The following is a 24,618-nucleotide window of genomic DNA, read 5'->3' on the forward strand; positions in this document are numbered from 1 at the left end:
GGAAGTTACAACTATTAAACGAAACATGGTGGAAGTGCTATCAGAAAAGATTAGGAAAGGATACAATTCCCGAAAGCGGAAACCATAGGCATGTTTCCACAAAACCGTTGGTCCACACTTTGAACCTCACCGACGATCTGGATGTATGGGCTGGGCTAGTGGAGGAGCTTTTAGATATCATTAAGGAGGATCATTAAGTTAGGGGTCTCATCAACCCGTTCCCTCAAGAAGAATAAAATAAACTAATGGAAGGTTCCTACTAGACAACATAATGCAAATATAATAAGAGAATTATATGCCAGGAGCTGAGTATCATTGGCATATATCCACGCACATATATATATATATATATATATTTACATATATAATTAACTCAATATACATGGAGAACTTTGGAGCAATATTACTGGATTAAAGTGACCGGAAACCCAAGGCCTTTTTATGCAGAAGAGGATGAAGACAACCCACCAGGACCGGATTCCCCCAATCAAAACTAATCATAATCCAGCTAGCGACGATTCGGACACTTGAAACATAATAATCAACAACATTTAATCAAGCTGAACGTCACATGAGGCCATGTGAAGGGCATCTCCATTATTCCGACGATGCCCTATCTTAAGGGGGGAGGTGTTACATCCAACTCCTATTAGATTCAACTAATTAATAATAACTACTTAGTCCAATCACAAATAATAATCATAATAACAAGAAGAATCAGAGTATTGATCGGAACCTCTCGAAGGGATTCCGGGGGCCATAAAACTCAAACCAGCTATGCGAACTGCCATGAAAATTAGCCCAAAATCTGTAACCAAGGGGGACAATAGATGATTTTCTACTACCCCATATATCAGAAGAATCGGGCTACTGCGACTCAGTCATCACTCCAACGCAACACGGTCATTAAAAGGCAGGCGACACACAGGCGTGACAGGACTAGAGCAAAGAGATGACGTGATCTGCTATTTCCCTTAAACATTTTCCTTAACAAACTATTTTCCTTAACACCCCATTAACTTTTCCACTCCAATAACTACAAGTGAACAAATTCCTTGTTGGGGGATGAGAACGCTGGACGATGCGCACCGCTGAGAACGCAGCTTTATAACTAATTCACAAATCAGTGGACAAAGCCATCTCCCACTCCGAAGACGAAGGACCAAACGTCAGAAATGAGCCAGATCGCGACTCGATTTAACGACTTATCAGCAAACCAAGAATCAAAAAACCCCTCCTTACACCAGAGAGAAAGGGATGGAAACAAAACTAGTCACAACAGGGCTTGATCCGCGCATCCGCGGACAGGAGCCTTCTCCTCCACCAAAGGAAAAATGGGCTGTACCAAAAATTAGTCATATCACGCAACTCAATCAGCAAATCTACGTTTAGGAATCTTTTCCCACCACCGAAGAACAAAAAAAGGAGTAGGAATCTTCAGAGGCACCCTTGGAAGGGATTTCAAGTATAAAACTGACCACCCTGGACCACCGGAGCGTCTTCTACTTCAAGTCAGCGTAGCTGCCGGAGGCTCTGCTCCACCGACACCCGGTTCACCATACTTCAAAATCCCAGTTGGGACTTTGTCATTTTCGCGAAACACCCCAGTTCGGACTTTGTCATTTTCGCGAACCACCCCAGTTCGGACTTTGTCATTTTCGCGAACCACCCCAGTTCGGACTTTGTCATTTTCACGCAACGTCCCAGTTTGGACTCTGTCATTCTCGGGCAATCCATCGAATCTTGAACTTTGTCGTTTGTAACCATTCCTGGTAGACTTCGCCAGTCACCACAACCCGATACTAAACCCCGCGAATATATATATATTTTCTAACTCATTTGTTCAACGATAACCTACGATTTGTACCTGAACTACGATTGTACCTCATCCGTCAGAATAATATCGCCGTACTTAACTTATATTAAAGATAATACGTGTCTGTGTAAATTTGTAATCAGCTTGTGTGACCAGTGGACAATAAATAACCACAAGGACAAATAACCGACGTGAGTAACAAATCCTCTTTTTCATAAAACCCCTCATTATATCCCACCACCCGCGGCTTCTCGGACCATCGGCCCCGACATTCTCTCCATACCAAGAGACGAGACTTCCGTCCCTGGGTAAAGGACTTAATTGTCTTGACCCGAAAGAGAAGTCATACCCGTGTTGCGTCCTCTCCAATTTCGATAAGCTCCCGGGGACGTAACACTGATCATTCACTTTGGAATGATCGCGATCGAGACTGGCCATGTTCTGTGCAACGTTTTCGTCTCTCTCCGAGCGATCTGATTCCGTCGCAGAGTCTATAGATTCGATTAATTTTTTCAACTTTTTCAGAATTTTTCCATTGTTCTTCTTACTTTTACTCTTTTTTTTCTTGTGCTTATTCATCTTTTCCAAATGTTTAGAAAAGGGCATAGTTCGCCGTTCTCTCGCGTGGGGCCCTCAGTCGACGATTGGTCTCTCGCTTGAGCTCGGCGGAGCCGTGCACCTCTGCGCGCGCTTCCCTCCCTCGTGCTACGCATGCCGGTAGCTAACCGGCGTTTTCTCAGGCTCTTCCTCTGGGATCGTGACACGCAACGGATCGATACCTTCGTCACGATTTTTGTGGATTGATCTAACGGTCTTTTCGGAATTATTCAGTCTCTTCTATTCGGTCGATATCGTGAGAAAAGTGTCCGTGAGTGCCGCGATTTACGCCCGCGATACTCTCGTTCATTGGGGCTACGATATTCGGGAAACATTCAACGGTATTATTTCGCTTCGTCTTCGACCTTTTTTTCTATTCGAGAACATTCAATCATTTGCTTTTTTCGACGCCATATTGGCACATTGTGAACTCTTCAAGTAATGAATCTGTGATATTTTTGACATTATTTTTACATGGAACACATCGCCTTCGGTTTCATTTATTTCATTCCGGCAACACAATTCTCCACATTCCCATCCTCACAAACCAGGAAATATTCCTTCAAAAAATAACACCAAACTTTTTGAATAACCACGAAGCTCTAAATACGTGTGCAACCACCGCGCACAAAAAACATTATGACGTTAGCTGGGGAACGGTCAGAGCGCAAGGTTGAGGGGCCTCGCCTGTTTTTTGTTTGTAAACTCTAAATATGTGGCTCTATCATGTGAAAGTCGACGTTACAACATCTGTAATCTCGAGAACGAGACTCGTAATATAATAACACATTTTGTGTTTCAACACTTCATTTAGACTCATTTTTGAACCAGAAACAACACATTTAATAAATCAAGTCAATATTAAACAATAAAACAAAATTCACAAGAGTCAGGTGGTAATTACATATAAAAGTCCAATTACAATTACGCGTTGGATCCAACGGAAATAGCTAATCTCGATACAGAGTTTGGGTCCAACGGAAAACATGCTCTAAATTACTTACAAATTGTTGATCTATCACGTTTGAAAAGAGAATTTGACTCATTTAAGTAAAAAAAGAATAAAAGTAAACCTTTGGTAATAAAAACATTGATCTTTGTTATTAAAATATGATGTCTCATAAAAACGAGTGAAAACAGCCTTAAGCCATCCAACCACAGCGCGGATGGAAATCGGCTGGCTAATGAAAGAATTTAGAGACCGAAAACTGCTTCGAGATTAATCTTTGAGCCAATGTAAATTCGAGTTATTATTAGAATTAATTATTATTATTATTCCTTTGTCTAAACCAGTATAAAAGGCCGTGCGGAGCAGCAACGGCAGCTCATTCCTGAATCAGTTCTCGCTTCAAGTAAAAAGGTAGTAACTCTTGAAATGTACGCTTCAACCTAAAATAACCCATGATTATCCAAGTTTCACCTCAAGAAGGAGGAGATTGTGCTGCTTTATCCAATCCAAAGATTCGAGGGTGAAACTCTTTTCCGATCACGCCAAGAAGGGAGGGACCTGGGCGATTCCGTTCAGGTCAAAGATTTCTAGCGTGATAACCTTTTCATTTCATTGATCCTTTCATTCCTATGCTAAAGAGAGAGGGGATCGTGTGATTCCGTACGATTTGCAGATTCTTGGCAAAGGACCCTTATCTTTCACCCATTTTGCATTGTATTGAAGTAAAATAATTCATTTCATTTAATTTAGAATAAACATTTTTTCTTTTATCTTTTTTGATGCGAGAACTGCTTCGTTAATAAATAAATCAGTCTTAGTTGTATTATATTAAGCCAAACAAAAAAAAATTTTAAGTTGTATAGAGTCACAAAATCGATCAGACTGATTAATTTCAGAAATAAGGCAGTAGGGAAGCCATAATTTGGACAAGTTATTGGAACAATAAAAAGCACTATGAAACTGGACAAGTTTCTTAACAAAAGAGAAAGAAACCATAAAATTGGACAAGTTTATTGAAAAAATTGAGCGAATCTTAAAATTACCACAAAAACACCAACGACTTGCTTTGTATTTTCTTTAACTCAAAACACTGTGAATAAAAACAATTACTTATTTTTTTACATTATTATTCGTACTCTCGTTTCTTTTTATGTCTGCTCATAAATTTTTAGTTGCTCGAATTTTCGCGTAGCGGGTGATGGCTAAAAAGCGTACCGTTACAATATTTGGATGCAATAAGGTGCATTGTGAAGCAAAGACATTCAGCTTCATTTTGGTTTTTCGAAAAGGCTCTACGAGTTTTTCAACTAGACTGCGATTTGCGACGAAATTTTTTGTCCTAAAACCCTTTAACAAGTTTTTAAAGGTACATGCCTCAGCTTTAATTTTATTTTTGAAGAAGTTCAATACGATTTTTTTAGGAGAATTATCTCGTTTTTAACAAAAAAAGACAAATTTTGGAAATAGCCGTGTACCGCGACAATTATTAGATTTCACAGGATGTTTCTAAAGTCAAAAAAGTTTCGTCTGCGATTGTTCCAGTCGGTGGAATTTTTTTGGATTTTTTTCCACAATTTTTTTTTTATCCATTTTGCCGTGGAACTTCGCAAGTACATTGATTGTCATAACTTGATACCGATGGGGTTTTTCATAAAACTCCAAGAGAGAAAAATGTTTCAGTGTTTCTTTTTCAGCTTATTGAAAATTTTTCAGATTTTTTTGCAAATTCTTTTTGTCCAAAAATTTTTATTCGGGACGTTGAAAATTAATCCGGGATTTTTGAGAAGTGGGGAGTCATGTTGGGATATCTAGAGTGAAAAAGTTTCATTATTATATTTGAGTTTTTTATTGACCAATTTCTATGTTTACTTTTTTTTAAAAGATAAAAATCCTCGTCTGTTATCTTGGTGACTCCACAGTTAGAAATCGTTGTGACGTCAGAAAACCAGCATATTCGCGTATAGTAGACTGCGGCGGGCTCGCGCTACGCTGGCTTTTAAGGTGAAGGATTTTAAGGTGATGAAGGAACGGTAATTGTAGATCGAATTTTTGACAGTTTATTTCTGCCGCACCGTTCAACCAATTGTGTTGAAATTTGAACTGTGAATACAGTATTGTGTTACAATTCCGCTGACATGAGGGTTTTTTGAAATTTTGATTTTTTTTTTCAAGTTTGTATTACCATCTGTGTAATCGTACAATAACTCAGTAAATATCCATTAAATCGCAATTTGGCGAATGTCAGCGTATCGGCAATAAAAAAACACACATTTTCAGCTTTGTTGCATGAAAATTGGTCATGAAATGATGGAGAAAGAAGCTTTTAAAAATTTATTGAAAAAAATTGTCGACATTGGTTTATCGAAATGTGCGCGACCATCAGTTTCTGAAAAGACAAACGAAGAAGCATAAGAGAAAGTGACGTTTAGTATACGTCATGGATTTGACAGAAAGTCTTCTTGTACAGTGTAGTGCTGTGGTGAAAGTGTTGTGCTGATAAGAATAAAGGACAAAATATACAGCGGAACGAAAGGTATATCGGTGGATACGTCGAAGCCCTGGACTCGCTGCGAGGATATTGAAATTTTGGAGAAGATAGAACGAAAGGGAGCAAAAATAACTGGAGAAAAAAACAGAAAACAGCGATCGAAGATGCGAAATTTTCAATAATTGTGGTAAATTTTCTTTTTTTTTCAATTTAACTGTTTATCTATGTCTACTGCTTTTTCAAGCGAGAACCCAGCGGTCTTCACTGCTGGAGAGTTCGATTCTCATTGAACAACCCATCGATGAAAATCGTTTGAGATATTCGGAAAGAACTAACGTTCTCCCGGATAAACAATATAAATTGTTTAATAAATTCTACTGCTTTTTCGAGCGAGAACCCGGCAGTCTTCACTGCTGGAGAGTTCAATTCTCATTGAACTAACCAACGATGAAAATTGTTGAAGATTTACGGAACGAATATCGTTTCTTCTTATAAACAATACAAATTGTTTATTCTATTTTACCGCTTTTTTAAGCGAGCAGCACTTTTTACTGTTGATCCATCGGGTTCTTCGTTGAAACCTGATGGAAGCATCGCGCCGCGACACCTGTCGGTAGTCTGCGCAGTAGCTCGTTTCGAGTTCTGCAGTACCGACAGGGGAGAGGAGGGTGCGACAACGTATTATCCTGTGATCCATCACCTTAATACTTGGCCTCGAGCCACTATCGTGTTCCACATCCCTTGACTATAAACACTGTGTATCCAGAGTAATGCAATACGAAATCACAGGCATTTTCAAGATATTGATTATTCAATGGTCTATTGTTTATGTGACGACTATAGCAGTAATACGGCACGCGTGATAATTTATAACATAATTGTCAACTTAATAATTTTTTCATTTTATTGTCTTTTGCAAAAAACAGTCTGAATTTTCTGAAAAAAAATTAGTAAATATTTACCAATTCATTAGTAATATTATTATTTCATATAATTATTTATGGTAATTACTAAATAATTACCAAAAATGATTCATTCGTAGAAAAAGAGATTTTAACATTTCAATCTCTTTTTTTGGCATCTTTGAGATATCGGCAAATGCGGAAAATATTTTTATCAAAAAGCTGAAATGTTTTTACATGAAAATCACTATGTTTTAATTTTTCGAAAAATAATTCAAAGGTTCAATATTTCCAACAAAAAGTCTACAATTGCAAGTTTTCAAACCATTATAAAGTCAGAATGGCTCGATAAAAAAATTTGAAAAAAATCATCACAGCTTATGGTTACTTATACCTTCGAAAAGGATTAACCATTATTCATAATCCCCGCCCCCCGCCGGCACAATTAAATACTCCACGTATTTGGTGGACTGACCCATTTGTTTAATTTGGATTTTTTCAACACTAGGACAACTTATTATTGTATGTTGATTTTTTTGGATTAACTAACTCAAATGTTGCTACTGCAGTGAGGCATTCTTTGTCCCATTTTCAATTTTTTTTTATAAGACTGCCGGGTAGATGTTACGCTACTAGCGTCTGAAAACAAATATTCCGTATCTTTTATTATAGAGATATAGTTCAACTACGTTTTGAATTATAGGTGTATTGCTATAATATAATCGGTTGGTTTCTTCGATGTTTTTGGAAATTCGGTCAACGCAGACGCTACGTGGGAAATTTCTGATATTGGCATTTTCGGGTTCAGGATAATTAAATCTACTAGATGTGGTTCTGGCCGTATGCCATAAGTCTAAAATTTCGGTCTTGAACTATCGTTTGATAATAGATATATGCAAAAAATAATGTGTATAAATATTGAAGACGCTCGATTAATTAGAAATTATACAATCGCGGGATGCAATTGTCAAATTGATATAAAAATATTTTTATATACCAATTCTTGAATATTTATCATTCGTACTGTAATGAGGTAAAATTGCACAACACACGTTTTGGCACCGTGAGAGAGAAAACGTCGGGACATGACGAACGATTCCTCTCGAGAAGAATGTTTTCGAGTATTTTATTTATTTAATTTTATTTCGAATATTTTATTTTGTATGAGCGAGCTACAGCGAATGAGACGGAAAAATGGAGATGAGGCGAAACGCCGTGGAAAATATCAGAATCCGTTAAAAGGGAAGGCATAGTCCGGTCGTCAATATTGTGATCATCATATATCGAACTTTCGAGCAAGGGTCGCTAGCTCGAAGCCCTCACCCGGAGCTGTTTCCCCTCGAGATGCTTCAACAAGCATCGGGAATCTTCGGAATATCTAGGCTGTCAAGGGTCATCGTCCGTCGTCGATCGTTCAAGCGAAATTGAAAATTAAGCGAAAATCGAAATCAAAAGCTTCGAGATTTCCGTGAGTAGGTGAAGGGTGGGAAGCTAGGACTCGAAAACTATAAAAACGCGATCCTGTAATTGTTCGAAGACTTTTCGTTTTAGAGGACAGCGTGACTTGACGTCTTCTCTCGAGCGTCGCCAACCCGTCAAGAATTCGACATCATCGGAATTACCGGGGAAAACTCCGTGGTCTTTTCCGGAGTATTCCTTGTCTAAAACCGTAGCGGTGAGTTGTCGTTTTGCTTTCTTTTTGCGTTTTATTACGTATTTTTCGTATCGAAAAAAGCTCTAATATTGTGTTGATGAATTATTGAATTATCGATTTAAAGAGCGATATTATTTCGGGGTAACGTTCGCGTTTGAGAGATTGTTTTATTTCGTTTCGCGGGGTAAACGATCCACCGCTTTTCGCGTTGTTAATTTGAGAATTGCCGAAAGGAATCAAGAGACGCGGTAGCGGCTCGACGCCAAGTATTAAAAGGAAAAACTGCAGCGCAAAAGAAAAGCCAGCGCGAGCCCTGCCGCTACTCTTATATACGCGAATATGCCGGTTTTTATCTTTCTTGTTCCGCGAAGTCCATAGAATAGGAAATCTGATAGGTAAAACTCCATATTAATAATAAATATTCTATCACCAAGTATCGACTTTATACAAATTCAAAAGATTGAAAATATTATAAACAAAACTTTCGGGAAATAATTGTAAACCAAATAAAAATAGTCTATTAGTTGTTTTCTTCATTTGAATAAAGTAACTCTTGTAATTCCGGAATATTGGATGTTGTATGTGAATTGCTTTTGTCTCTGTCTTGACCTCGCCTCTTTGCCACGTCATAATTTCTACAGCCACGACCGGAAAAACCGTAAGATTTCGTTCTCAAGAAATTTCAGATAAAAATTTGTTCGAGAAATTCTCGAACTGACGCCCAAAGATTCTCGAGATTGAGGCATTTGTGCGATTCGTGGGAAAAGTCGTTACAGTATCTATTATTAACCGAAAAAAGTAGTTCATGAGTACGAAAACGACAGTTTATCGAATCGATAAAAGAAGGGTTCACTTTTTCCATTTAAATTTTTTCTTTTCGTATCCGGTGACACTTCGAAAAACAAACTGTTTTTGATCTGTATTATGTACAAATTACCGTTACTCGTGCTAGGGTAAGCCCCATTCCCAATCAGGGCCCTGCAGGGCTTAGACGTTGACGCCCTATCAGGAGTGACCATAGCACCGCCAAGTTAGGACCCAAACGGGTAATGTCAAGGCCGCTATGCTTATTAAAATATGGCTGACTAATGGCTATCCGTTAAGGACCTAGTCGGATTTCAATCAAGAAATGCTTGCTTTGGCAAGAGGTAATGACACCGTAATCAAGCCTGAACCATGTCGAGCGAAAGTAACGAAGCCCTAGATTATAAAAAAATGATGCTTTAGAGGCAACCCTTCAAGGACCTAGTTGGACTTCGTTAGGGTTGCCGTGATGATCGAGTGGCCTTAAAATAATTAAAGTATCATATCTGCTCGTGATAAAGGCCGAGTAGTACCGTAGCCTTAGCGTGGATAAGGCAACAACTAAATTACTATTGATATTAAAAATTAAAAAGTGAAAGAGTGCTGAATGATGACGGCGAGCCCTAGCGCTCGTGGAATGAAGTAGTAGAGATTTTTGTTTGACTTCACTTTCAAGGAGGTGAAACACCTCATTTATTCAACAAAAGGTTATTGTTCTGATCCTTTAGATCGGGTACATATAGGCGTTCTCGCCAAATTAATGGAGGGTAAGTAGTTGTAACCCGCCACCGTGAGCCTTTGAAGCTGATCGGTGGAACCGGGCACGGTGGTATGTGAGGAGAGCCTTCCCTGTTGGTGCTGATCTCGGTGGCTTGTGAGACCGGCTCAGGACCCGGCAGATGGGGTGCCGTTGCTGGCGCTCGGCTCGGAGTGGTCGCTGCTTCCCACTCGCTGTCTGAGCTGACTTCAACCTGGATGCCTCGGTGAACTCGGCAAGCTGGCCGAGTTTGAGTGCCAGTGGAGGTAGAAGCTGGTGGAGAATCCGGCAGTGGCGACAGCAAGGGGAGAGCTCCGCCGAAAGATGGAGAAGTCCAGCGCTTGAGCCGGTCGTCGTACGGGTGAAGCGTAGCCCTGGGCGGACGAGTGAGACGGAATTTCAGCCCCGAGATCGGGATGAGCTTCCACGGTGGCGGCGTCGCTGCAATCTCTGGATGAGACGTTGTGCTGCTGGGTCTCGTGTAACGAGAAGGGTATAATCTGTGGGAGTGCTAGTAGGTATAGCTCAGCCCAGAGAGGGTTCGAATTTGATCCGATTTCGGCTTCGATCTTTGCCGTTTATATTCTCTTCCGGGGAACGCACGGCTGACGCGAATCTGATCGTCCTTGCGCCACCTCGCGGTGGTGTTGTGACCTAAACGGGAGTGTCTCCGCTGAGTAGCCGCGTAGCGGTGATTGAGAGAGTCAGGGGTGTGCGCGAGCGCGGTAGATCGAAGGCAGGCTTGGGAGGTGCTGCCGAGCTGCGTGCTTCGATGGTGGCTCATGGGCTCGAACGCAAGGGGCGGTGCTCTCTCTCTTTAGCACGCCTGGTGCCTCGCTCTCTCTCTATCTCGATTTTGTCAGTTCTTCTCAACGTTTTCTTAAAAATCGTACATACATCAGAAATTTTATATAATAATAATAATACATACTATAATGATATTTTTTATTCATTATATTCAATAATAATAATTATTATTATTCATTAAATATTATTATTGTTATTATTGCTATTATTATTATTGTTGTTAGTGGCTTGGAGCTAGCGCTGGCTAAAACCGAGATCGTCCTCCTCACCAAGAAGCATATTCCGCTACAGCGGGATATGCAGGTGGGAGAGGCGACGGTACAGACGACGGCGTCGGTTAAATCCTCACCTTCGGGGAAGAAATAAGGAGGAGAGCAGACAAGGCAGCTGCGATAACGACGTCTCTTAGCAGGGTCATGGCCAATATTGGCGGTCCCCGACCTTGTAAGAGGCGTCTCCTCTTACGCACCGCCGAGTCAATAATGCTCTACGGCGCCGAAGTCTGGGCCGATGCGCTTCGGTATGACATATACCGCAAGCGCATGGCCGGAGTACAGCGGAGAGGGGCCCTCCACATCGCGTGCTCCTACCGTACGGTCTCGGAGCCAGCCGAGCTCGTCGTAGCCGGGGTCATCCCAATTGACCTCCTAGCCCAAGAGCGGAAGTCCGTCCACCAGGGCAACCCGGAGGACCGGGCTCGGGGGAGAGAGCTTGCCAGGGCCGTGACTATGCGGACCTGGCAAGAAAGATGGGAGGGGGATCCGCGAGCCAGGTGGACAGCGAGGCTCATACCTCAGCTGGACGCCTGGGTCAACCGTCGGCACGAGGAGGTAAATTATTACCTCACTCAGATGCTGACGGGGCACGGATGGTTTCGGGCCTATCTCCACAAAATGGGGAAGGTTCCGGATCCATCCTGTCGATACTGCGGGTCCCCGCGGGACGATGCTCTCTACACGTTCTTCGAATGCGAGGAATGGAGAGTGTGGAGGGCCCCATTGGAGAAGTACGGGAGCATAACTCCGGATAACATCGTCCGGATTATGCTCCTGGGCGAAGAGCCTTGGGCGGAGGTCGACCTTTTTGTCGAGGTTGTCCTCTGCCGCAAGCGGGCCTTCGTGGAGGATGGGACGCCCTGAGGGGCGTCCAGAGAGATAGAGCGCCACCCCGAAGTAATGCAAAAGCAGTTCCGGGGTGGCTGCTAGGAGACCGGGGGTGGGGTTTTTAGCCGGTAGTTCCGTAATGGAGAGTCCGACACACAGGGGACCTTAGAAGCCCCCCCCCCCTCCCCCCCCCCAGTGCGTAAATGCATTTTCCCCAACCCCGGTATACAAATTAAAAAAAAAAAAAAAAAAAAAAATGTTGTTATTATTATTCCCTCATATAAGGACGTCCTGGGATCAATTCGTAAATCGATTGAGCCCGGGACATGTGGGTCGGTGTAAGAGAGATCCGGCGTACGGATGCAGGTGACGTCCTGGTTGAGCTGCAGAAAACGACGGCGGAAGCCAGGACCTTCGGTGCAAGCAGCGCCAGGGAGCTAGTCCCCAGAGCGAGACTGGAGATTGGTGACCCGGACTGCTGCACCACGAAGGAAGAAGTGGAGGCAGCGGTTCGAAAGATCGTGCCGGAACACAATGGAGTCCTGCAAATCAATCTCACCCGGCCCAACACGCGCGAGCAAGTGACCGCAATAGTAACCGTGAACGAAGAAAACGCCAAGGTACTGTTGCGGTACGTTCGCGTTAGGATCGAGTGGGTTAGATGCAGGATTCAACAGCGGGTGGACGTGTCGAGATGTTTCAAGTGTCTTGGCTACGGCCACCACGACCGTCGGTGTTCCGGCCCGGATCACAGCAAGGTTGCTACCGGTACGGCGCAGCATCGGGCTATAAGGGAAGCCCGAAGTGTTTCTTCTGCGCTGAGGTTGAGGAAGACCCTGAGGTCTGCCGTCACATTGCGGGATCGGGCCGATGCGGAGTATTCCGTAAGGCCCTCGTAAAGGCCAAGCAATGATGGCGGTAGCCCTCCAGGGGTACGTCCACCGGAACAGGGTGGCCGATGACCGTCTAGCCCAGATTTGTTTCGACAAAGTTCATTATACTCATCAGCGTGCAGTATCGGAACAGGGAAGGCCCAGGATGGTACTCGGACACCCTCAGCACGGCGGCTATATGGGTCTCGGAACGGCGACGTTTCCAAGTCGTCGACCATGGTTCGGGTTCCGACTTCGTTGGGTGAGGAGCGGCGATGTAACCTACGTCAGCTGCTACTTCGCCCCGAATGAGCCAATCGCAAATTTCCAAGCCAAACTCGACGGCCTGGAAGACGCAGCCCGGACCATAAGGGGTGAGCTGGTAGTGGCCGGAGACTTTAACTCCAAGGCGTTGGAGTGGGGGGAACCCTAGCAAGACTCTTTGGCTCGGGGTGGACGAATCCTGGACATAGCGTCCAGGCTCAGGCTGGTGGTCCTTAACACCGGCTCGACGTCCACCTTCCAAAGGCCAGGGTTCAGGGAGACGATCCCTGACGTCTCCTTAGCGACGGAAAACTTGACATCGCGAGTCGAGGACTGAAGGGTGACTATACAGCCAGCGATCACCAGTACATCACGTTTCGTATACGTGATGTGAAGTTGTAGGAAAAGTTAACGAAAAGTCGTCTTTTTCATTTTAATCATGCTTGTGTCATTTGAGGCCCAGTAATCATGTTCCTTTAATTTTTTGCAAAACGTTGATCTCTCGGGGCAGAAAAACAATTAACCCAATCATCTTCCAAATTGGTAGAGTTATTGTGGATACATCGAGCTGTAAAAATGATGCTTCACATGAGTGATTTCATTGATATTCGTAAATTTGCAGTCGATTTTCTGAACAGCTGTAAAAAGCCATTTTTTAAACTTTTTTTTCAAATGAATATTGAGAATAGATCAATACAAATTTCTTCGTGAATGGGGTGAGCATTTTATAGTGCCTTCATTTAAGTTTCCAAAACCGTCCTTGGAATAACTGTGCGATGATTTTTCGCTGAGATATCAATGATTCAATACGAAAATATATTTTTTTATTCAACCATCAATATCTCCGGAATAAAAAATCGTACGGAGACTTCTAAAATATGAAATTGAAGGACAATGAACAAGCTACCCGATGCTTATATTGATTTGGGTTGCAAAAATTTTTTCAAGACTGTGCACACTGGGGAAAAATATAAAAAACTTGCAAATTTTTCCGCTCGAGATATTTCATAAAATTCCTCGGTATCCGCAATTTCTGAGTAAAAAAGGGCCAGATATTTTCAAAGTCGAAGAACAAAGCTTAAAAATGCTTCTTTATTTATCGTGATATGACTATTTTTGACTGAGATACAGCCTTTCAAATATTGGGAAAAAATTGACGGAAATATCTTGTTCCTTTAATTGTTTCCAGTAGTGTAATTTACGTGCAGCGATAAAGTTTATTATACCAATTCGAGGCAAAGTATTTTCTAATGAAATGAAAAGGTTACCACTTGAATTACGTGCAGCACTAAAATTTATGATATCACTCGGTGGACAAGTATTTTATTAATAACTCCAAATTTTGACATTATTAAATTGTTCTAAGAAGCTTTTAAATCCAAAAAAATCATATGAAAGCAAGTCATTTGTTACACTATGGTGGCAGAGAGTTATAAGAAAACCGATTTTTCTTAGACTTTCAGGATCCTCTGGTATTATTCACAAAATTCGACGTCGATTGGAACGATACAAATTATGTTTGAATGTATTAAAAGTACTTGTCCGGCCCACCACTATTCATTTAATAAAAAACACCGGCACACAAAAAAAAGTGGTAAGTACCTAGAACCGGACCCATCAATATCTACGTATTTTGGCCCGCTGAATCCGACGCCGGGGTCAGATTGGCCAATATACCTTCAAAATTTAGAGTAAATTCCAAAAAACCTCACAAATTGCGGAAAATCGCTGTTAAGAGTATAATAAAAGTTCTCTTCGCCTTAGGCGGAGGTGTTTTTCATGTAATTTGATGCGCTGAATCTGAATCTGGAGTCAGATCGGCTGATATACCCGCAAAATTTTGAGTAACTGCAAAAATCTCTAAAAATGGGTCAAAATCGCTAGCATGGGTAAAAGAAGAATTTTATTGATCTAAATCGAGTACGCTCTTTTTGTATTTTGATGCGCTGAAACCGAAACCGGGCGTCTATTCAACTCGTACGTCTCCAAAATTTTGCTTCCATGAAAAAAACCGGCTAAAATTGTTCTTTATGAATTTCGAGCAGCTCAATCCGAATCCAGTAGCTAGTAGTCGTGATCATACATACTTCGATCGAAGATCGTTAAAAATAACAAAAAATAGCTATAAAAACGTAAAAAAATAGTTTTTGAATGTTTTACACATGCATGATTCATCTTAAACTCTACATAAAAAAAAGATCTGTATATTCTGTATGCAATAAACTAGAAACTGGGGAAAATTGTATAAAAAACTAGAATATAAAACTATCACAGGCATGATTGTTCTTTCAATTCTGCTTAATTGATTTTTTTTTCACTTTCCACAATAATATGAGATGAAAAAAATCTTCATCTATCTTAAACCGTCCTTCTCTTGTAACGGATTCTTTTCTCTTCGAACGACCTATGCAGTGGGTTTCTCTTCCTCTTTCTCTCTTTAGCGTCCAGCAAAAATCTGCCATCATATTGATATTCCACCTTCCCTGATACCGATTTTCCATATCGCTGATATCTTGATGAAATCTTTCTCCTTGTTCTTCACTTAGATCTCCAAGGTTTTCAGGCAAGTCGTCGAGGTGGGAGTGTAGAAAGTGCAGTTTGAGATTTATCAAGCAACCCAAGTTTCTAAAATTTTCCAACAACTCTTCAACTAAATCCTGGTAATTGTCAATTTTCTCATTTCCCAAAAAGTTCTGAGAAACGTTTTTGAAACTTTGCCATACTGCCGTTTCAGTATCGTTCATTTTTTTAATGAAATTTTCGTCGCCAAATAAACTACGAATTTGTGGTCCATCAAATATACCCTCCTTTAATCTCGCATCACTCATCGCGGGAAGCTTTTCTCCCAAATACTGGAAACAATCGCCATCATTATCCAGAGCTTTGACATACTGCTTTATAAAACCAAGCTTAATGTGGAGTGGTGGTAGCAGATATTTCGAAGGATCGATCAATGATGTTCGTATGATGGTGTTACGGACTAGATCGAAATTTGTTCTTGTTGACCACCCTTTTTGAACATAGTGTTTTTTTCTGTCTCTACTGTCCCATAAACATAAAAAGCAGGGATTTTTTGTGAACCCCGATTGTTGACCTAAAAGCAGTGTTGCAATTTTGAGATCACCACAAATTTGCAATTGATGTTCCGAATACTTTATTTTCTCCAATATCAATTGTAAATTTTCGTAATTTTCTTTTAGCTTGGTCGAGTGAGCTATTGGAATAGGAGCATATGTGTTTCCGTTGTGGAGTAGAGCGGCTTTGAGACTTCTTTTTGACGAATCAATGAAGAGTCTCCACTCGACGTTTTTGTATATGTTAGGTTTGAATTTATCCATTAAGCCTTTCACATCTGAACAGAACACAGAACACCAATGAATTCTCTTCGTCGTTTGTGAAGAATTGCCGAAACTCTTTCTCCCTGTCACGATAAAAATAAGCCGATGTTCCTTTCGATAGCAAGTTATCCTTTTTCAATGCTGCCGCCAAGTATTCAGCTCCGTCCTTCGGCAGTCCTAAATCTCGTATGAGATCATTCAATTCTTCTTGGTTGAAGGTTTGGGGAGCTTTTCTTTCATCATCTGGGAGGTAATCGTCATCTTCGGAACTTTCTGCTTGATAGATCTCGGCAACATCCATGACTAACTCTTCATCAGAAAGCTCCACATCCATCGGTTCGGTAGTTTTGATTTCATCCACGCCCACTATTTTTGCTGGTTTCTGCACTGATGAAACATTGGCATACACTATTTTACTTCTGGAATTTTTCGTGAAACCAGTGATGTCGGTCATACAAACATAGCAATTCCCTTGACCTATCAGTGCAGATAGTATCATAGGTTTTGTGAATTGCAAGGACTCTTGCTTTCTGGACTTATTCCATCGTATCAACATTATCTTATACCGACCACAAACTGTATGTGGTATCCAATTCGCACTCCAGTCTACTATTTTAATACCGAAGCAAACCTCATAAAGGAATTTTAATCATGCCATCCCCAGTTTCTAGTTTATTGTATACAGAATATACAGATCTTTTTTTTATGTACAGTTTAAGATGAATCATGCATGTGTAAAACATTCAAAAAACTATTTTTTTACGTTTTTATAGCTATTTTTTGTTATTTTTAACGATCTTCGACCGAAGTATGTATGATCGCGACTACTAGTTACTGGATTCGGATTGAGCTGCTCGAAATTCATAAAGAACAATTTTAGCCGGTTTTTTTCATGGAAGCAAAATTTTGGAGACGTACGAGTTAAATAGACGCCCGGTTTCGGTTTCAGCGCATCAAAATACAAAAAGAGCGTACTCGATTTAGATCAATAAAACTCTTCTTCTACCCATGCTAGCGATTTTGACCCATTTTTAGAGATTTTTGCAGTTACTCAAAATTTTGCGGGTATATCAGCCGATCTGACTCCAGATTCAGATTCAGCGCATCAAATTACATAAAAAAAAACCCCGATTAAGGTCGAACACAACTTTTATCATGTTTTAAACGGCAATTTTCCGTCATTTTTGCGGTTTTTTGAAAATTACTAAAAATTTTGGAGATGTATCAGTCAATCTAACCTTCGATTCAGATTCAGCGTATCAAATTACATGAAAAACAGCCCCGCGTAAGGCGAAGAGAACTTTTATTCTGCTCTTAACAGCGATTTTCTGCAATTTTTGCGGTTTTTTGGAATTTACTCAAAATTTTGGAGGTATATTGGCCAATCTGACACCGGATTCGGATTCAGCGGGCCAAAATACGTAGAGATTGATGGGTCCGGTTCTAGGCACTTACCACTTTTTTTTTGTGTGCCGGTGAAATCATCGTAAAAAAACGAAATTTTACGGCAGAATCTGGATAAAAATTTGTTCAAATACGATTCATTATTAATTTAATGTTTTTAATAATGGTATAGGTTAGTTCTTATTTTGAATGAAATTCGTTCGCTGGAAGATTAAGTGAGAAGTAAAAATTGCCGTCATTGAATATAAACTGAAGAGTTATTTTGGAAGCTAGAAAATCTATATAATGTACAATTTTTTTCCATTTATCGATGCACAATAATATCCCATGTATATTGCGGATCAATTTGTTTCCGTTTTTTATTAAATTAGTGCAATTAAATAGAAATCACTTGAAGATAATTCTCTCAATTCCCTCTGCATGAATACTTGTTCCATCAGTTCTAGACAAACCCTGATTTTTATTTGGATAAACAATTTAAACGGAAAGTGATGGGCCGGAAGAGTACTTTTAACACATATTAAAACATTATTTGTCTCGATCCAATCGATGTCGATTTTGTGAATAATACCAGAGGATCCTGAAAGTCTGAGAAGAATCGATTTTCTTATAAGTCTCTGCCACCATATAGTAACAAATGACTAGCTTTCATGTGATTTTTTTGGATTTAAAAGCTTCGTAGAACAATTTAATGATGTAAAAATTTGGAGTTACTGATAGAATACTTGTCCACCGATTGATATCATAAATTTTAGTGCTGCATGTAAGTCAAGTGGTAACTTTTTTCAATTCATTAGAAAAGACTTGGCCTCGAATTGGTATAATAAATTTTATCGCTGCACGTAAATTAAATGGAATTTTTTTCAATTGATTGAGCTGTTCGAATCAAATAAGAATAATGAGGCGTCTGTTTCCAAAATGATTTCAAGCGCGATTTTTCGGTATTTATTTTTTACTTGTTATTTGATTCTTTTGACACTTTAAAAAATAGATATAGATCAATTTTTTTTTAAAGATAATGTTTTTTCAAGATTTGTGAAATTTTTTTCAAATTGTTCTGTATTTTTTTTTATAAAATAATTGTTTTGACAAACTAAAAAAAACTTTGTTTTTAAGTTTTTTTTATGGATGGAATTATCAGCAAACGGGGACCATAAATGTACTCGTCTCAACCTTTTTTTTCCTAGAGGAAGTTTATGGTTTGATATCACGTCTTTTATCTCAAAAGTTCCTTATTTATGTTCAGTTGACTATAGGATTTTAGTTTAAATTTCTATGAATTATTGATGAATTTCGGCTTATAACGTTGGTTTTCACGAAAAAAGACCTTTTTGTCAAAACAGTACTGAAAATATTTCGTCACAGGTCTGTCCTTGAACTTTGGAAATTTTTTTCTTCGTACTGTAATATGATGTTTTGTCAATTAGAAACCCAAGAGCAGGGTCGCAAGCGGGTTGGAGGCCGAGATATCTTTTTCGGCTTATAACGTTGGTTTCCACGAAAAAAGATCTATTTTTCGTCAAAATTGTACTAGAAATATTTCATCACAGGTCTGTTCTTGGACTTTGGCGATTTTTTTCCTTGTACTCTAATATGCTTTGTGAATTAGGAACCAAAGAGCACGGTGGAAATCGGGTTGGAGGCCGAGATATGATTTTCGGCTTATAACTTTAGAAAAAAGAAAGGAAAAGAGGAAAGATAGAACAAATTCAAGATACGATAAATCCAACAGAATTAGCCATTTTTAAGTGTCGTTTTAGCATTCTGAATCTAGAGATTTTCGTGTCATCCGAAACGTGCCCCCGATGAAATATATTTCCAAAGTTTGCAAGTGGCCGCTGAGATTCAATTATCTACAGTTTGATAGTTGCAGAAAAAAGACACCTAGAAACATTTATTATGTCAGAACTCAAAGAAACAAAAAAAAACTGAGCGTACTTAATTCAACAGAGCAACGGAATTCATAGACGTTTAAGGTACCTGCATTGGTTTTGGAAAAATACAATTTCAGGAGAATTTAGACATGAATTTAGAAATTTAAAAACTTAGAATAGAATAGAAAAAGGAAAATTTAGGAATTTAGAAAAGCTGAAGACGTTTGTGATGAATTTTTGAGATTACATGTTACGGTTGGAGTAAAAAATTGAAATGATTGGCACACATGCTGCGACATAAAAATATGAAAATTTGAAGGTATTCGCTCCATACCGGAGTAATACAAACTTCAATACTATTTGAAAAAAAAACACTTTAAAACTTGCTGAATCAAGTTTCATTACATATTACCATGATCAAAGATAGGGTGTGATACTTAGCACATATTTATCCACAGAAATTCCAAAGTTCGCAGGTATCTGCTGCGATTCAATGTATCTGCGCAATGAGCTTGGAGCACAGCGATTTCAAATCCATTCATAAATGAGCAACTGAAGATTTTTCTAATGAATTTTTCACTTTATGTTTATGTTATAGTGAGAGTCAAAAAGTAACATGAATGGCGCAGTATATAAATTTTATAGTTTGCAGATTTTTGATGTATTTCAATGATCCAAATTTATAGTATTATAGTGAAAAGTTGTTAGAAGTCATGATGTTACATTAAAATGACATAGCGTACATAACATTCAGAAATTCTGTAGGTTCCCATGATGTTTGTGTTTGTCTACCGCATTCCGAAGATTCAACTTTTCATATTATCAGCAAAAAAAACATCCCAAGACTTTTTGGAACGAGTTTCAAAATTTATTACTCGACAGACCAGGTGGAAAAAGAATAACTACACTTATATCAAGACCAGAAACTGTTTTGAGAATCTGATGTACAAAATGTGCCATTGATGATCATAGTTGGAAACCTCTTGAATCATGTTACCACAATCAGCATGAAGAAGTAGTAGAAAATCAGAGGACACATCTCAGGCAACGAATTAATAATATGTATCGATCCGCTGCAAACCAATGGAGTCAAAACAAGGATCGGAAAGAGCAGGGCCAAACTCAATAGGAAGCATGATATGGGAATATTCAAAAATAATGATGACACAAGAAATAAATTACAAAACATTTATTCGATTGGAGTTTCTCACATTATATATACTAACAGTTCCGTGTGTTCTTGTTTTATTAATTATCGACCATAATATTTCAGATCGCAAAAAGAAATTTTGACACATTATAGATTGATGAACATTTGTCCTTACAACTTCCAGATCTATTTTTGATGAACTGATTTGCCTTATTTATACTATTATTCACTAACTGTGCGAACGTTTGTTACATTTGTCCCGCACTTCGTAACGTCAAACCCCGGCCGGTTCATTACGACACAGCTATCAAAGGGAACTCGCATATAAACCTACATTATTACACATGATATATAATCACGCAACCAACGATATATTTACACTTGACAATATTCCGTGCACTCTGGTTTAATTGAAAGATTATCTCAGTTGACACTTATTTCCAATCGAACGAAATAATGAAAATATTGAAAAGTTTCGTTGACATAAGCATCGGGCATTTTTTCATATTTTTCATTTTCACACACAGCTCACAGTCTACATTTACGCGGCCGCTTTTATACCGGTTTAGTATTCCACAAGTTTTAACAAAATAAATATTAGTATACACTTTGTTAGATGACGCGAAAATTATTTTTATTTTCCCGCACGCACTTCCTAACATAATAACCCCAAACGTCAACTCGACGTGAAACTTCGGCTGGTGACTTTCGAGTGATTTCGAGCTCTCAAGCTCCTCAGCTTTCCGCCAAACTTCCTTGCTTTTTTTATTGAATGTCATTGGCCCAAAAATTCTCTCACCCTTAATTGGTTGCAGCAAAATTTCTCTCACCAGGGATTGGTGATCATGGGGGCCAGGGGGCCTATGTTTGTAGCGGTTGGAGTACGCGTATACAGATGCGTCAAATCCTGAATGTGTTAGTAACTTTTGCTTAATCTTAAGCCCATGCAAAGTTTTTTCTCAGAAATTACGACAGTGATCATGCTGATTTTGGGCTCATTCGACAGAGAACTTCTTGATTAGCTAAAAGTTCAATTTTCAAAGCCGTATATAACTCATGAGTTTCGTAATTTAAGAAAATCACAAGCAAATTTTACCCCCACCACTGCGAATCGTTTTATTCAGAGAAAGTATAGTCTCGGCGAGAGCCTCAGGCCAGCAGACGACAGGGCTATCAATGTACTTGTCTCGAGACTCTACCGAGTCTCTTGATACGTAATCGGAGAGCTCTGAAAAACTATACAGAGGTTGCTCAAAAATATCAAAAATTCCCATTAAAATAACACAGAAAAAATATTTTTTACGATATTTTCATGACTCGTTTATGATTTCCCGTGCTACTTTTCAAGCATCGACTGCTCATAGCAAATTCGATGCTTTTCAAAAAAGTCCATAGAGACAAGACTATATAAATTCAGTGATTTCAAAGATATTGATAATTCGAGTCATCATGTAAAAAAATCTGAATTTGTACATGTTGTTTTTTAATATAAACGTAGCTTGTCTTACCGCGTCGAAGTCGGATATGACCTCATTGAGAAACCTAAGACACTCAAGACCCTGATTGTTTATACTGTCCTCACTGTAGAAATCAGCGAAATTCGGCATACTCGCAAAAAGTACTCCGACCTCGGCGTAACTTTGGCTATAAAGATCGTCGTGATGTCTCGCTGTTGAAAGAAAATATGCAGCAACGTGTGGCGGCAAAATGTTATAAATCAGAACACCGTTTCGTCGTTTCATGTCACAAGCTCGTTCTCTTTGCTCGATAACTTCTCTGCCACGGAGATAAAGTATTCTTCTCGCTTTTTCTGCCTGAAAAAAAACCCGAAAAACATATGCAGTTTTTGCAAATTAATTTCCTATGTTTTTTGATTAAATACTGTGATTCCGCTACGTTTCAAAATATAGATAATCAAAATATAGATAAATTTAAATTTAGTCTATGAATTAAGAGAAATAGTAAAAAATGCTTCCAGAAAATTCGAAATATCAAGGTGTATCGTGGCTGACTGGCACTTCCATGGCGTTCTATGAATAAGTCCCAGATTTTTGGACTCACTCGGTCAAATTTTCTCACCAAGCCATGTAATAATGAAAAGTTTGTGATAAATAGAAAATTTAATAAATAACGGAAGATAACTCACATATCTGGCAACAACAACGAGAGTTGCAGCAACGGTCAATAAAATTGCGGATAGTGAGTATTTGAGTGGAAATGGCACGGGTCCTGGTGGATATGAGGCAACATCTTCGCGATCAAGACTTGGTCCTAGTATCATGATATTAACAGCGCATTGTGCACCTGCGAGGACGAACATCAACACCGATTTTCCAAGATAATTGATGTACGCCGGCATCGATATCACGATTAAGGCCAAAACACCGACGTAGGAGTAATACGATGGATACGGACAACGAAGTGACCAGGTCAACGAGGCATTTGTTGGCGCTTTGGCTTCTTCGATAATTGCGCAATTTGCCTGAAAAAAAATTCCACTTTTGATACTAAGAACAAAATCGAGGAAATGAGGACTTCCGTTTCCGGTGCGTATGTGGTAAGTGCGTGTGCTAGCAGGGAGGGCCGGGGAAAGGAAATAAAAATGTTAAGGTGATAAAAGCGAAGAGAGACTAGTGAAATTAAACGGGGGAAGAGATGCAAGCATCTGGATTAGAAAATGGAAGGAAATGGAGGTGAGAAGTTGAAGGAAAAGAGTGCAAAAGAGGAAAGTAAGAGGTTAGTAACAGAGTTAGCGGGACAGATCAAGCACGGGTAAAGAAAAAAACCGAGATAAGGAGAGTGCAGTCAACAGAATGACGGGAGGGCGCAATGAAGAAAAGCGGAAAACGGTGGGCGGAGAGTTCGGTAAAGAAGAGAGATACCTGAGCAGGTAAGGAAGGTGGTAGAAACTGAGAAAAGGGAGTGGGTGGGGTGGAAGAATGAGTAATGACAAGGGAGAGGAGGAAAGCAGAGTGAAGCAGGGAATAGAGAGTTGGTTACAGGGGAAAAGCACATACGGAGGATAGGCAGGTGACAGGATAGAGAAAATGAAAAGAGGGAGAGAATTAATGGAACAGGGAGGAGAGAGAGGTGAAGAGGAGGGAAGTGAAGCGGGATCACAAAAGAGCAGAACAATTGGAAGGTTACCAGAGAGTAGAAAAGGGGAAGGAATAGAGAGATTACGAAGGGAAATGAGGAAGGAAGCGAGGAGGGACGCAAGAGAGATGAAGGAAGAAATAATGAAAATGAAAGAAGAGATGAGGGAAAGAGGGGCAATACGGAAAGAAGAAAATGAGGGATTCAGGAGGAAAATTGAAGAACTGGAAGACAGGATAAAGGGGTTGGAGGAAGAGGGCGGAAAGGGGTCAGAAAAAAATTTGGATAGAGGAAGATCTAACATGGGCAAAAAGAAAGATGCAATGTAATCTAAGAAGGATAGCGAGGGAGGAAGAAGAAAAAGGTAGGACCGTCTGGGTAGGATACGGAAAGATAAAAATAGACGGAAAATAATCTGGTGGGACGAACAGGAAGGGAAGTTAAGAAACGAAATAGAATATAGAAAGGGGGCAAGGAAAGATAGAAATGGGGAAGAAGAAGAGAAAAGCAGTAGAGGGGGCGCACGGAGAGGAGGTAAAAACGGTTAGAGGAAGGAGAAGATGAGGAGGGGAGGAGAGAGGAATCATGGAGAATAGGCTTTTGGAACGTAGCGGGACTGTGGAACAAAGATGCGGAATTCTGGAAAGGAATAGAGGAATGGGAGATGATCGCGCTAATGGAAACGTGGCAGGAGGAAAAAGGATCGGAAGGGGTAAGAGGCAAACTCCCAAGAGAGTACCGAT

General features: G+C 39.8%; 1 protein-coding gene across 3 annotated transcripts in view; it reads right to left on the bottom strand.

Annotated features, from left to right (window-relative positions):
* Window positions 1–24,618, bottom strand: part of Ac3 (Adenylate cyclase 3) — a 146,562-nt gene that overhangs the window by 19,834 nt on the left and 102,110 nt on the right. For 2 of the 3 annotated variants that reach the window (XM_043432098.1, XM_043432097.1), the window contains exons 6-7: window positions 22,926–23,261; window positions 22,288–22,593 (exon numbers count right to left, since the gene is read on the bottom strand). In XM_043432098.1, coding sequence (XP_043288033.1) covers window positions 22,288–22,593; window positions 22,926–23,261 — 642 coding nt within the window. Of the gene's footprint in view, window positions 1–21,875; window positions 22,016–22,287; window positions 22,594–22,925; window positions 23,262–24,618 lie in introns of those variants that run through there. The other variant, XM_043432100.1, reaches the window with a different exon arrangement.

The sequence above is a fragment of the Venturia canescens genome, chromosome 11, assembly GCF_019457755.1.
Source record: "Venturia canescens isolate UGA chromosome 11, ASM1945775v1, whole genome shotgun sequence".
Classification (NCBI taxonomy): domain Eukaryota; kingdom Metazoa; phylum Arthropoda; class Insecta; order Hymenoptera; family Ichneumonidae; genus Venturia; species Venturia canescens.